The sequence below is a fragment of the Ceratotherium simum genome, chromosome 35 (assembly GCF_057802395.1).
Source record: "Ceratotherium simum simum isolate JZ-2026a chromosome 35, ASM5780239v1, whole genome shotgun sequence".
In the NCBI taxonomy this organism is placed as follows: Eukaryota; Metazoa; Chordata; class Mammalia; order Perissodactyla; family Rhinocerotidae; genus Ceratotherium; species Ceratotherium simum.
In genome coordinates, this window is record NC_141934.1 from 12,862,474 (window position 1) to 12,877,030 (window position 14,557).

At 51.2% G+C, this 14,557-nt stretch overlaps 2 protein-coding genes across 2 annotated transcripts in view; one reads left to right on the forward strand and one right to left on the reverse strand.

Annotated features, from left to right (window-relative positions):
* Positions 1 to 1,671: 1,671 nt before the first annotated feature.
* Positions 1,672 to 5,103, forward strand: LHFPL7 (LHFPL tetraspan subfamily member 7). Its single transcript, XM_004429853.3, has 3 exons — positions 1,672 to 1,868; positions 2,623 to 2,761; positions 4,841 to 5,103. Exons 2-3 carry the CDS (start codon positions 2,635 to 2,637, stop codon positions 5,101 to 5,103), a joined length of 390 nt encoding a protein of 129 aa, XP_004429910.3. The 5' UTR covers positions 1,672 to 1,868; positions 2,623 to 2,634.
* A 5,615-nt stretch (positions 5,104 to 10,718) lies between these two features.
* Positions 10,719 to 14,557, reverse strand: part of SGSM1 (small G protein signaling modulator 1) — a 92,467-nt gene continuing 88,628 nt past the window's right edge. The window contains exon 25 of the mRNA XM_087423594.1: positions 10,719 to 12,890. Within this exon, the coding sequence (XP_087279720.1) occupies positions 12,802 to 12,890 (89 nt within the window). The 3' untranslated portion in view covers positions 10,719 to 12,801. The remainder of the gene's footprint in view (positions 12,891 to 14,557) is intronic.

The following is a 14,557-nucleotide window of genomic DNA, read 5'->3' on the forward strand; positions in this document are numbered from 1 at the left end:
CTTGTGCAGCCCAGCAAACACACAGGCCAAGAGTGTGCTCTCCTCCAGTCAACAAAGACGAGCTCACTCCAGTTCTCTGGGCTTGCGGCTGAGGAGACACTAAGCGTGTGAACAGCATGAGGCGTATTAATTAATATGACGGTGTGTGGATGGCAGCGGCTGTTATTAGAAACTCCCCCCTCACTCACCCACCTTGGCTTCGTGGATCAGTCTGGGGCAGTCTGATGCCCTCTCTGGGCCTCGACTTTCCCATCTGAAAAGTGGGCGGGGGTAGAGATTAAGAGTCTAATGTTTGGGCGTGTGGGTCCATAGGAACCTTCCAGCACTGAAGGAGAGAATGTGGAATGGTGCAGCCATGCCAGAGAGGGAGTCGGAATTTCTTAGAGTAGACAGAGACACGCCCTCTGAGACAGCAAGTGTGTTCCAAAGTGTATACCCCCAGTAAATTCTTGCATAAGTCCACGCACACGGATGTTCACGGCACAGCTGCTTGTGGTCAAGGGAACAGGAGGCCCCCCAAGATGGAGGGGTGAAATGCAGACAACGCGTGCCATGGAATACCACGCAGCAGTTGGAAGCGACGATGTGGCAGCTTTGGTCAGGGTCCTGCTGGTTATCCCTCGTCCCCGTGTCTCTGCACGTCAGTGGGCTTCCATCTGCCAGTGCTGCATTTTATTGCCCGTGGGTTTTCTATTCCTGTTGGAGCCTATTTGCCACCCACACATGGCTGCCACCCACTGCCGGGGTCGCCCTCGACCAATGGCCGGCAGGAGTTGGTATGTAACAACCGCAGTTCGGGAGGGATAACTCCGAAGTGCTGGTTGTATCCCATCTCCCCAGTGCGGTAAAGCTCCAAGTGCCCCCCGGGACAGCTGGCTTCATGGCACACTCTTAACTGGCTGCCTCTCCTCCCAGCTCACTTCCTTCCCCCTGTTAAACTACTTACGCCCAAGTCCCCCTCTCAGGATCTGCCTCTAGGGGACTCAAACCAACACAAACGGAATAGGAGTGCACCCAGCAACATGGATTGACCCTAAAAACATTACGCTTAGAGCCCAAAGTGGGAGGAGGCAGAATGCAACTTAGGAAACTACGCCATTTACATAAATGCAAAACACACACATACTGAACAATATCGATTTTGCAAAAATACCTCCAAACAAAAAGATACATGTTAAATAATTAAAATGGTCACAGATTGGGAGGAGTTAGCTAATGGACAGGGTGTTTGTAAGAGACACAGCATCTGTGTGTGATTTAGAAAAAGGTGCCCCCTCTGGGTAGAGGGAGAACTTTTGGATAGTGTAAGGCTTGATGGGCTGAGAGAGTGAATGAATGAATGAATGAATGAAACAAAACATGAGAGGGGCCTTGCGTGGACCAGTGATGATGACGTGCCATGCAGACTGAGAGTGTTAAAGCTCTGTTTAAGCACTAATATTTATTCTAGGGTTTGGGGTTTCTACTTCCAGAACTTGTTAGGGCAACCCCTCCCCACCGGTTATTAGGGTCCCCCATTGCATCACCAGGCTGAAGGGGGTCTGGTGGCCTGGGGTCTGAACACAGGACCGGCTCCCTGGCTGGGGGCGCACCTTCGCCAGCCCGTTTCTCTCCCTCCCGGCAGTCTCCACTAACCTTGCCCGTTGACCCCTAGGTCACCGACGCTCCCTGATGGTGGGCAGCGTGTGGGCGGCTCTGGTGCTCTCCCTGATCTGCATCTTGGCCCTCAGCCTCGTCTCCCCCGCCTGGTTCCAGAGCCCCACCTTCTCCTTTGGCGTCCTCACTGCTCCCGGCCCCAGGGTGACCGCTGGAACCAGAGCTGAGGGATCTTCAGGTCCCTGGACCATCTTCCAGACTTCGCCTGGAAGGTGAGGTCTGGGCTCATCAATTCACTGGGACCTCGGGGACACTATCAAACACACCAGAGCAAAAAAATGCCAAGTTCTGGTCCCCCCCCAGCCCCTGGCCACCACACCGGAGGCTCTGACTCTGTAGGTGTGGGGTGGGGTCTGGCTATCTGCATTTTTGCAAACACCCAGGATGATTCTGAAAGCTGCCAGCCCACACAGTGCCTTTGTACAAATTAGGAAAATGTGCCCCTTCTTCAGGACACCATACTGCCATCTGCTGGAAGATTACTGTAATCAATATGCAAATCTATGACAATCCCAATTCCTTCCTAGAGTCGTGCAGTGTACAACCTGCACACACCTACGCGGCCACCCCTAAGCATTGCTAGGTTTGAAAACCACAGCTAAGGTGTTGAAAGTCTCTGTTACGATGCACATTACCAAATTCAACAACGGGGACAGTGGGTCAGAACTCTCAGTCCAGCACCTCTAAGGAAGATCATACGGCCTTCAAAATGGGTAATTACAAAGGTGCCTCTCCCGGTGATGCTACCATACAGCAGGTACCCAATAAAGGCAGGGTGTGGTGGCCGCAGATCTAGATCCTAATTCTGGCTTCACAGCCTAATCAACCCCTTGGACCTCAGCTTGTTTACAGGTAAAATGGGGATGATAATAGCACAGACCTCATGGGGTTTCTGTTCAATAAGCAGAAGGAGGTGCGCCCGCCCCCACCCCAGTCAGCACCCTCCCTCCTCTCTCTTCCTGGCAGGTCTCGGCTGCGATGCTCCTTGGAGGCTGGCTCCTGCTGGCCTTCACTGCAATTCTCCTCCTGGCCTGGGCCCTGGCCCCTAAAGAGCTGTGCCCAAGGAGGGGCAGTGGCCCAACACCGGAGGTGCAGGCAGCAGCAGGTAAATCCACTGTCACGTAGCAAGCTTTTCAGACATGTTTGTAGAATGAATGAATGAATGAACAAACCTGTGAGCAGAGTCTGCCCTCCTGCATTGAATCTCAGAGATCAACCCTAGGATTGTAGACTATTCCTGGTCCTTTAGCAAGCCAGAAATGGTGGGGGAGGGAATGGCATCCTTAACATCACCTCTCCTGCCCTTAGCTAAACCCAGTGATAATAGTCTGTCCCCCTTTATTTCTCTCTCCTCCATCCACTTTGCATCATCTTTACCAGGACCACCAAACACAGTTGGGCAGGTTGTGCACTGCACAAGGGTGCCCAGCTGTGGGCTAAGAGATGCCGAAATCTAGCCTATGCTACACTTGCTAAGCCCTGAAACTGCAGGGCTGCATCTGCCCAGAGGGGTTGCTTTTCTGTAATTCACACATAGGCTCTGGATGGTCTAGTCCAGCCCTTGACTGCAACCCGCCTCGAATTCATTCTCTACCATCTCTCCCCTGCATTAGAGTAATAACCACCTCACGTGTCCCCCTGCTGCCACCTTTGCCCCCTAGAGCCTGTTTGCCCCACACTGGCCAAACAGGTCTTATTAAAACTGAAATCAGATCACACCACTCAGACCGGCTTATCCACCCTCCAGTGACTTTTTGTCACACTCAGAGTAAAGTTCAAACTCCTTGCCGTGGCCGATGGGGCTCCGCCTGATTAAGCCCTCACTCCCTCACCAGCCTCATCTCTTACCCCTCGGCCAGGCTCAGTGTGCTCCAGCCACGCTGGCTCTGTGTACACAGGCTCGTATACACCAAGCTCATTTCCTCTGCCTGGAATTCACTTTCACGGATCCTCACGCGTCTCGCTCCCCCACTTCCTTAAGAACTCTGCTCAAACGTCACTGCCTCGGTGAGGTCTTCCGTGACCTCGGGGTGAGGGAGCGTCCCTCCCCTTAGATTCGCCTCCCTCCTACCTTGCTTTCTATCTTCCACAGCACTCACTCACCTGAAATATCTTCTCTGCCCGCTTGGTTATTGTCTGTGTCTCTCCACTAGAACGTCAGCTCAGGAGGGCCAGGCAGGTCTGCCTCAACATCCCCAGCACCCAGCACAGTGCTTTGCACACAATGGATGCTCGCTAAATGTTTGCTGAACCAGTGGATGGAGATACAGTCCTTGTTCTAGGCTTGCAGTGTCTGGTGGGGGTGGGGTGCGTCAGGCAGTTACAACTCAATGGATATTTGACACGACAGGGATGAGCACAGCATGCAAGGAAAAACTCCAGGAGGTACCTGACTCAGTGTGTGGAGGGTGTTAAGGAGGGCTTCCTGGAGGAGGCATCACCTGAGCTGAGTCTGGAAGCATGAATGGGAGTTAGCCAAATGTAGAAGGGCATTTCAGATAATGGGAACATCAGGGGCAAGGGCATGGAGACAAGAGAGCAAGGCATGTCCAGGGAACTGCAAGGAGACCAGTGTGGCTGGAGGGTAGCAAGGGGGGCTGGGGGTCATGTGACTCTCCTGCAGTGAGAGTGCCTAAGGTGAGGAGGTGTGCAGTTCATTTCCTTAGTGTCATTAGTGTCCACCACAGCACCTCCAACAGCTTTGATGAATGAATGCACGGATGGATGGGTGGGTTGGTGAATGGACGAATGAGTGGGTGGGTAAGTGAGTGGATGAACTGATGGATGGATCAATGGATATATTAGTGGATGGATGGATGGAGGGATGAAGGGATGGATGGAGGGATGGAGGGATGGAAGGAGGGATGGACGGATGGATGGATAGAGGGATGGATGGATGGATGGATGGATGGATGGATGGATGGACAGAGGGATGGATGGATGGATGCATGCATGGATGGATGGGTAGAAGGATGGATGGATGGATGGATGGGTGGATGGGTGGATGGATGTGTGGATGGGTGGGTGGGTGGGTGGATGGGTGAGTGGGTAGATGGGTGGGTGGGTGGTTGGACAGGAGGGTGGATGGGTGGTTGGACAGGAGGGTGGATGAGTGAGTCCTGGGATGGAAGGTTAGCCCAGAGCCCTTGACTGACACACTGATTCTCCTTCCCGCTGTCTCCAGCCATCGCCACCATTGTGGGCCTGCTGGTTTTCCCAATCAGCCTGGCCTCCCCATTCGCCAAGGAAGCCTGCAGAACCTCCTCCATGTACCGTGGTGGGCAGTGCCACCTGGGCTGGGGCTATGTGACCACCATCCTCAACACAGTCCTGGCCAGCCTCCTGCCTGTGATTGGGCGGCCCCACATGACCAAGGTCCAGGGGAGGACCATCCTCTTCTCCAGCGACACTGAGAGAATCATCCTTGTGCCAGAAATAAGCAAATAGAAATTTCCTAGGAGGAGCAAAAAAAGCCCACAGTAGAGTTGAATGAAATCACCACATACCCAGGTTCAAATCTCATCCCTGCTACTTCCTTGCTGTGTGACCTCAGGCAAGCCACTTCCCCTCTCTGGACCTCAGTGTATTCTTCTGTAAAATGGGGTGAAATAATGCCTTCCTCATAGGGTTGTTAGGAGAATTAACTTGGGATGCTGTATGTAAATACAGCGCTTAGCACAATGATAGGCATACAGTATTCAATAACCTTTAGCTACTCTTATTATAATCCCTGCCTCACAGGACTGTGGTGACAATGAAATCTATTCATGAAAAGTGCCTGGGCAATTCTGAGTCCGTGGCTGTCACTCAAATACTACATCTCTTAATGGGCATGTGCATCTTCTCTCTCTCTTCCCTCCCTTTTTGTAAATCCTTCTCTCTTGGAGAATTCGAAAATGATTCGATATTTAATGAGTGTCCACTGTGTACAAGAGTTTGGCCAGGTTGGGGGGGATGGAGGGACAGGCGTTAAGGACCTGTCTCACCCCTCTATGTAAATAATCCCACTGATGTGGAAACTTCACTGTTACTCGGGGCACACGAGACCCTTTACGATCCAGTCCCAACCTCTCTCTTCGGCCTCTTGCTCGTCACCCGCCCAACCCCTGTGCCTCTCCCTCCAGCCACACTGAATTCTGAGCCGCAGTAGGTCTCTTCATACCTCCACCCCTTTGCACACGCTGCTCCCTCTGCCGGGGATGATTCTGTTGCTCTGCCTATCACGACCCATTGCCCTTCTTCGAGGGCAGCGCCCTAATCTTCCCCTGGGAAATGACCCTAGCAACTCTCTGGCCACCACAGGCTTTAAGATGGACAAATGAGCCCTTCCAGTCAATCGGGCCTGGTTGGAAGGATTGGTTTAGAGATGGGCATGGGACCTGTGTAAGCCAGCGTGGAGGAGAGTGGAACCATTAGATGGACAGAGGTGGAGCTCTAAGGATTTCATTTGAACACCTGGATCCAGCCATGCCTGCTCCTCTACCTATAGAAGACATGGTCACAGGCAGCCCCAGGTGACAACTCTCTAGCTTGGCTGCCCCAGAGGAAAGAGTGAACTTCTCCTTCCTCTCTTGGTATATAGAATCTGATTGGCCAGGACTGAGTCATGTGCCCACCCTGGGGGGAGAGCCATGTCAGCAGTCTCCCTAGAAGGCCACAGTCATAATGTAGGAAATACAGTTCCCTAGAAGATGGGAGAAGGTGTTGGTACTAGAACGGGGGAAGGACGCTGGGCAGGCAAAACCATTCGATACCCAACTCTCTCTTTAAGGGAAGCTTTATTATCCCCATTTCACAGAAGTGAAAACTGAAGCTCAGAGAGGTAAAGTCACTAGCCCAAGGCTGCACAGCCAATCAGCAGCAGAGCTGGAATTTGAACTCAGCTCTGTCAGACGCTAGGGTGGAGGAAAAATAACACCTGGGTTTGCTCCCTCTGCCCCCACCCAGCTCATCTTGATCAAACTCTTTTGGCTTTAAATGTTCAACCACGAATATCCATCAATAACTCCCAGGAGCCATTCTGTTATTTTGAAAACACACAGATCACAGAGAACACAGCTTGCATTCATCTTTCGGAAGGAACAATAATGACAACTTGACGCTATTTTTTTAAAAGTAATAAAATCATGGAATAAAGTAATAGACCACCTCAACGCGTCTGCCTCGTGGGGGAAGATTCCTTGAGCCCCAGTAGTATCCCAATGCAAAAAGCGGATGCCATCAAGTAGAAGTCCACACTCAGCCCGCACGGCACCCACTCGACCTTGAGATGTGCCGTCTCCTCTGTAATCACCTCACAATGGCCCCCAACTCCCTTCAGTTTCTCCTTGGACTGTTTCAGCAGCGCCAAAGGGAGCAATTCTCCAGCCTGTAAAGCAGCCCCATTTACAGAAGAGTCTGTCTTTGACAAGAGACGGCGGGCTCTCTCCATCTTATTTTCTCTCCATCAGAACAAAAGGAGTCCATTGTGTGCACGGAGCCCTGCTCCTACAAAGGCTGGAAATCACTGAGCCCACGAGTCTGAATAACGATAACCAGGAAGATACTGGAGGATTCCTGCACAGCGTCCCAGTGTAATGGAAAGTCCCCAGGGAACCACATGGTCCGGTGGGTCATCTGAATTCTGCCAGGGTTGACTTAGCAATGGACTGGCAAGCTGGCACTTCAGAAAGGATCCAATTGTGCTGCTCTAGAGGCTACTCCCGTCCCGGGCTCAAGCTCTCCATGTGCCCAGCGGCTTAAAAGCTGGAAGTACAGGGACCTGGGAGACCTTTGCTGACTCAGCAGAATCAGACGCAAATTGCCGAGTCAGCGTGGGTTTGCTCCTGCCAAGAGCTGACGGCCTCACCACACCTAACTCCAGTGTTCCTCCGTCACCGCCAAGAGGGCTCGGAGCTCGCCCCTTCCCGAGCCCTCCTCCAGGAGCCATCTCTTAGGTTTCAAAGACTCACCCGAGAACCTGAGCTAGGGAGATGATGGAAACTCAGGGAAACTGAGGTCCCAACCAGGAAATCATCCCCAGTAATGCTGAGGAGCAGAGGGTCCCAGTGAAAGAGGGGCCAGGACTGAATTCACAACCAAGGGAGGCATTATGATCCCCAGTTCACAGAAGTGAAAATGAAGGCTCAGAGAGGTAAAGTCACGTGCCCAAGGCCACACAGCCAGGAAATGGCAGATCTGGGATCCTAAATCATTGCTCCCCAAACATGTGGACGGAGATGTAGGACATGACTTTAATTGGTGCAGTGAGAAAGCCATCCTTGTTTCTATTCTCCTTTAAGTCCTCCAAGAAGAAAGTCTCGTTTGGTGCTAACATGACTTTAACGCCTCCCAAACCCTTGCAACATCCCTTCTTAACAATGAGAGAGCAGGCTTCAGGCTCAAATCCTTCAGCGGGAAATAGTATTTTGGTAAAATAATATTTATTTTTTACAATTATCTTCTGTTTATGCAAATGATGCTAGCTTTCCATAAGTTTGAAGTTTAAAAAGTGCATTGATTTAAAGAAAACTATTACAGATATAATAGTACAGATGGTGCACAGATAAGGTCACAGCCTTTTTTTTTTTTCTTTTTGTGAGGAAGATCAGCCCTGAGCTAACATCCGCGCTAATCCTCCTCTTTTTGCTGAGGAAGACCGGCTCTGAGCTAACATCTATTGCCAATCCTCCTCCTTTTTTTTTTCTCCCCAAAGCCCCAGTAGATAGTTGTATGTCATAGCTGCACATCCTTCTAGTTGCTGTATGTGGGACGCGGCCTCAGCATGGCCAGAGAAGTAGTGCCTCGGTGCGCGCCCGGGATCCGAACCCGGGCCACCAGTAGCAGAGCGCACGCACTTAACCGCTAAGCCGCGGGGCTGGCCCAAGGTCAGTCTTAAAGGTGGACTGCAGGTGACTTGAGTTTGTCAAAGGAGATGCTGTCATAAAACATGGGGAGAAGACTCGCTGGTTGACGGGTCTAATGTCTCTTCATCTTAAGAGTATCTGTTGAAAAGGAAAGAAATCTAAACGGCTTCCTCCCGCTGTTCTTGACTGTATCCTCACCTCCCTTCTCCTGGGCAGCTGGGACCTCAGGCCTGGGAGGGAAGGAGGGACGGGGAAGAAGCAAGACGGAACAAGATGGCATAAACGGCTGCCAGCCCTTCTGAAACGGGATGGTGGGGCCTCCCAAACTCTTCTCACGAGAAGTGCTTCTCACTTGCCCCAGGGCCTCTCCATAAGCCACAGGGAAATCTCTAGATGAAAAGAAAAGGGAGCATGCTTTCCAAGAGACATGGCAGAGCAGCCAGGAGGGCCTTCACACTGCAGTCTTGTTCTGAATAGGAACAGCACGATTCGGGTAGAAAACCTGGACACAGAAAATGCTGGGGGAGGAGGAGGAGTCCATAGCGACGACTGTGTGTTCGATACACACGGAAACAGAGACCACTTCTCCCTCCCCGCACTGAGTCATGAAAATGTGCCTAGGGATCTGAGATCCATCTTGTCACATCCAGGCAAAGTACAAGTGCACGTGTTTAGGAAAGGCTTTACAAAAGCCAAAATAGTCTCTGAGGATTTTTTTCCCCATAAAATACATTGTCAATTACCATAAGTCAATAGTGCATGTAACCAGGCATTTGTGCACACATAACAGGAACGCGGGCATTGCCCAGGTCTGGCGGTGCCAGGTGGCTGCAAGCAATAGCGGGCCCTCTGGGAGGAGAGCCACATGTGCCAAGCTACGGCTGGAGTCGGAGGAATGAGCCTGGGGACTCCAGATGACAGCTGGAACGTCGGAACTGGTCTTTGCTCTCAGAAGCTCCCCCCCGGAAGAAGCAGACCTTCCCACTACGAGAGCCCCCATCTGGGCTGGCAGAAGGCAAATCCCCAAGTGCCCACTGCTGTGTGGCTTCAGACTTACCTCTGCTGGGAATCTTCCAAGAATGCGGTGACCAGGCTCCCCCAGGCCACCAAGGCCACCTGCAAACTCCTCCTCTATTTTGCTGGTTATTTGGAAACTAACTTTTTCTATATAAAACCTGAAGTTCTGATGGCTGCTCATTAGATTAAATCAAGCTTTGCCTCCATAGCAGAAAACCAGAAGCTTCCCTCAGCCCGAGATTAGAGGCTGCTGGGGGTGGAGATGCACGCGAGGCCCCCATTGCCCATTGACTATGCTTCAGAACGGCAGCCATGAGTGGGAACCACGGGTGTTGAGGGAGAAAGCTGGTGGTCTCCGGGAACATTAGGGGTGAGATGGGCTATCTCAGCAGTGAGGACGCAGTGAGGCATCAACTGAGAGGTCTACTCCCAGTCCACTGGCTGACCATCTGGGGACCCCTCTTGTGCACGGACCTCGGGGTACATGGTAGACAGTTTGCAAAAATGGCCTCAATTATTTCCTGCCTGTATCCACATCCCTTTTCAAAGCCTCCCATCAAGTGGTGGAGTCTATTTCCCCATCCTTTGAATCTGAGCTCAGCCATCTGACTTACTCTGACCAACAGAATGGGGCAGAAATGACTTTATGCCAGCTCCCAGCCTGGGTCTCAAGAGCATCGCACACTGCTGCTTGCTTTCTTGGAAACTGCCATCACGGCCATGGAAACAAGCCTGAGCTAGCCTGTTGGAGGACGAGAGCCACGTGGCCCAGTTTCCCCCACTGGCCTAGCCAACAGCCAGCCAACAGTCAGAAGCAGAGTTGTGTAGCTGGCCATCAGCTGACCACAGACACAGGAAGAAGTCTGGTTGAGACCAGAAGAATCTCCCAGCTGAACCCAGCCCATATTGTTGACCCACAGAATCACAAGCTAAATAAATGGCTGTTGAAAGCCACTAAGTTTCAGGTGGTTTGTTACGCAGCATTATTCATGGTAACAGCTAACTGATACACTGGGTGAGAAGTGATTCACCTGCTTTGAACTTTCTGGGGAAAGACCAGGTAGCCATCATGAGACTCTGTCCCCATCTGGGTAAGGGTCAGTGGGGTGGGGTTGGGAGGACACAGTCTTCAGAAGCGAACATTTCTTTCTTTCAAATTAAAAAAATCCCCACAACACAGAAACAAAAAAATAACCCAGATTCACACATTTCTCTGTTTATATATTTTTTCTCTATATATACACACAACTTTTCAGGAAACAATTACAAGATATGTTGGCAACACCGAGAAAAAGAGGGCACTCCACAGACCGAACAACACCTACGCATTCGATTCCAGGACACGAGGACGCACACGATGTACGGGGACCTGGATAAGCACAGGAAGCCACATAAAGAGGAGTTATTCCAAATCACAACCACGGACGCTCTCTGGAACACCACGAGAGGAGGCGGAGAAGAGATCTTGTGCGGTACTGTGTGACTAGTCTGTCAAAAAAATAAATAAGAATCGGAAAGTCTAGGACCTGGGTCTTACTAAAATAACGTCCTCTGTCAGGAACAGCTGAGTGGCAAAATAAACTTTTATCTGGAGGGGGCTTTTGCACGTGTTTCGCCATCTTGGGAAGTTGGGGGACCAGGGCGAGGAGACACACTCTCACGGAGCGCTCTTCGGAAGCAGGAGCCATCTAGGCTTCGTCCATCCCACCCCAGAGGCCCCACCTGGCGGAAGTTGGGGGTTCAGATGCAGCTGAAGGCGCTGTGACTGAGAGAAGAGCCTTCACAAGTATGCAGGGCGGGGATTTCTCCTGAGGACTAACGCGCTCCTTGTGCAAATACTTCAAGGTGCTTCTCCTCCCCTCTCCCGAATCCCACCTGCCATTCTTGGGAAGAGCACGCCTCCCTGACTCTGTTTCTCCCGATTCTGGTGCATTCTCAGAACAGAAGAGTTGGCAGGACTGCTCCACTGGGAGGACAGGTAGGCAGGGTGACTAGCAGACTTAGGGTCTGTCTGTGGACTGGGGACTCTTTGTGTGAAGACGCGGAGGGGACGGTTTCCTCCCCTAGCCGTGACCCTGGCGCCAGTTCATCAGCACACGTTTCTCAAGGAAAACACACACCACGCTCGACCCTGGCTGACCTCTATCCTCCTTTTCCTCCTTTGTCCTGAGTGAGCAAGGGCACTTAGGGAAAGCCAGCCTCCCTGACCAAGTGGCTGTCACCAACACACACCTTCCAAGCTTCTGGAGCACCTGACCCACTGTGTGGAAGGAGAGGCGAGGTCTTCCCCAGGAAGAGAGGAAGGGGATGCGGACTCTCCTTGCCCAGGGGGCTCTGGGCAGGACTGAGGAGAGCCTCAGACTATGGCACCTTCCAGACACTTCTCCAGTTCCATCGTCCATGCAGGGAGATGCCTTTCTTGAAAAGAAGAAAAGAAGTCTCTCCTGGGGTCAGGCGGAGGAGAAAACAATGAGAGAATACGACAGATGGAATCCTGGACCCTAAGAGAGATGTGTGCAGGACTCTCGTGTGCCTTCTCCAAAGGGGGAGAAGCCTCAGGACACAGGTGGCTTAGGTATAAAGAGAGCGGGGCGGGAGATATTTGTAGCCCCCTCTAAGCCAGTGGTTCTCACATGGGGGGCATTTGGCAATGTCTGGAGACATTTTGAGTTGTCAAGACTCGGGTGGGGGATGTGCTGGCATCTAGTGGTCGAGGCCAGGGATGCTGTTCAACATCCTGCAACGCACAGGACAGCCTCTCTCAAAAAAAGAGTTACCCAACCCACATGTCAATAGTGCTGAGGGGCAGAAACCCTGCTCCCAGCCAATCTTCCAGCCATGTTCTGGAACATCTCCGAAGGCCCCTTTCAGTGGACAGAGGTAGCCCCACAGACCTCTCCTACACCAATTTCCAAAAAAATTCCCTCCCGAAGTCTCACCTGACGGGACAGTGTGGAGGGATGGGGGAGAGAAGAAGAGAGAGGAGACCATTCCGGAAGCCACGAACGAAGATGTTTCCTCTGTCCACCAACAACCCCCAACTCCCACAAGGGAGGGATCCAGACTTGGGCGATCTTTGGTCAAACAGGAAAACATAAGGCTGAACTGAAGGGGCAACCCCTCGACCCCACCTGCCTGGCGGCCAAAGTCGGGGCAGTTTCCTTTTGCACAGAAGTCCACGCTCAGGAACAAACGCCAGGAGCTCGCTCCCGGGGCGGCCGGGGGGCAAAGCGGGCAGGACAGGTGGGCGGCGCTCGGCTGACGCTGCCTGGTGAGGTGGCCCTCACTTGTTCTCAATTAGAGTCTGCACCTTGCACACCAGGTCCCGGGCCAGCTTCAGGATCTGCTTGGTGTTGTGTCGCTCGGCCATTTCTGAAAGAGCAGAAGGCAGCATCTCAGGAGCCTTGTTCTGTGTCCCTCTTTGGATCCACATCCAGCTCCAGAGGGGTCTCTGGGGCATCCCCATCATCATCATCTGGCATCATCCCCAGGACGGCTCTGGAAGCGGAGACCTCGGGAAAGGTCTGCCCCTCTAGACCTCAGTTTCCTCATCTGTAAAATGGGAACCATAACAGTACCCACTTCACAAGGTTACTGTGAGATCAAACGAGATGATGTGCTTAAAAAATGTTAGGTCTTCCCAACCTCCTCCTGTAAACACAATGACTGGGAACCTTTTAAGAAAGCAATGCCGGGCATATGGTAGATGCTTAAAGGTATGAAAGGAAGGAAGCAACAGAAGGAGAGAGGAGTGGTGGGGAGGAGAGAAAGCAAAAAGAATAATTTTATCAAGAGCCACACAAAATGATCAGATCTTTAAAGCAGAATAATCCTAAACCTAGACATTTATCATCAAGAAATCATTTAGTAGAGGAAAAGGCACTAAGACCATGGTTTCCAAACTGGGTGCCAAGGTACCCCAGAGTGCCACTGGGAACTCATAGGAATTGGGAGGGAAACACGGGAATACTCCACATCTGTGGAGCACCACACAAACTGCCAGCATGAATGAGTTCACAAATGGCACTCATTTCTATCACTGACTTTATATCTTTGCAACGCTAGGTTTTCAGCAAGCAGCTGCTGTGATACTCAGAAGCAAGTACCACGTGAAAACCACTGCGGAGCAGGAAATGCAGGTGGTGGTGTCCGATCTGACCCAAGGTTTGAGAAGCTGTGCAAAGGTCAACAGGTGCACACCTCCCGTTAGTAATTGCAGTTATTTAAAAACGAAATAAAAATATTATTTTCTTTTGACTTATCTGTATAATTTTTTCAAATGGCACTGTGGAACTTAATAAAAGACACCTTAACTAAATTGGAGTCAGAAGGCCTGTAGGGGGAGCTCTCACACCCCATCACACATCATCAATTACACCAAACAGGAAGGGTGGGACACTTGCATCTTAGGAAGTAAAATTGCTTTACTGCTGAAGGACGATTTCTCTCCCCACCTGGCAACAGCCCAGCCAATGAGAAGCTGTTGCTGCCCTGAACTGTTACTTTCCCCCAATGGACCTTCCTTTAGAACAGCCCCTCCCTACTCCCCTTTTTCTCTATAAAAACAGCTCCTCTCCTTTATTTTCTGGATTTGCCTATGGTTTGCCATAGCACGTAAATCTGAAACTGCAATTCTTTTGGCTATTCTGGAATAAATTTATTTTTAGATAAAATAACAGGTAAATTTGTTTTTTAAGTTGACACTACTATTGTTAGGATACAAATACTTATTAAGTGGTTTGGACCTAACTACTTACTGAATGGAACTTCCCACCTGGGGTGCTGTGAAAATTTTTCAGACACTAGAGGTGCCATGAACTGAGAAAGTTTGAGAACCTCTACACTGAGATGGGAATGGCTCTGGCTTCTCAATCACACCCTCAAACTGAAAACAACCTAGATGCCCACCAATAGGGGATGCTTCAGGAAGTTAGGGATAGTCACTTGAGGTATATTCTGTCTTAAAAAATGATTACAGGGGCCGGCCCCATGGCATAGTGGTTAAGTGCGTGTGCTTCGATGCTGGCGGCCTGGGTTCG

What these genes read in the sequence shown, in the direction of transcription:
- LHFPL7 (XM_004429853.3), top strand. Translation starts at nt 2,635, where the DNA reads ATGCTCCTTGGAGGCTGGCTCCTGCTGGCCTTCACTGCAATTCTCCTC. An exon ending in GGAGGTGCAGGCAGCAGCAG is followed by an intron (nt 2,762 to 4,840) that starts GTAAATCCACTG and finishes CGCTGTCTCCAG; the next exon opens with CCATCGCCACCATTGTGGGC.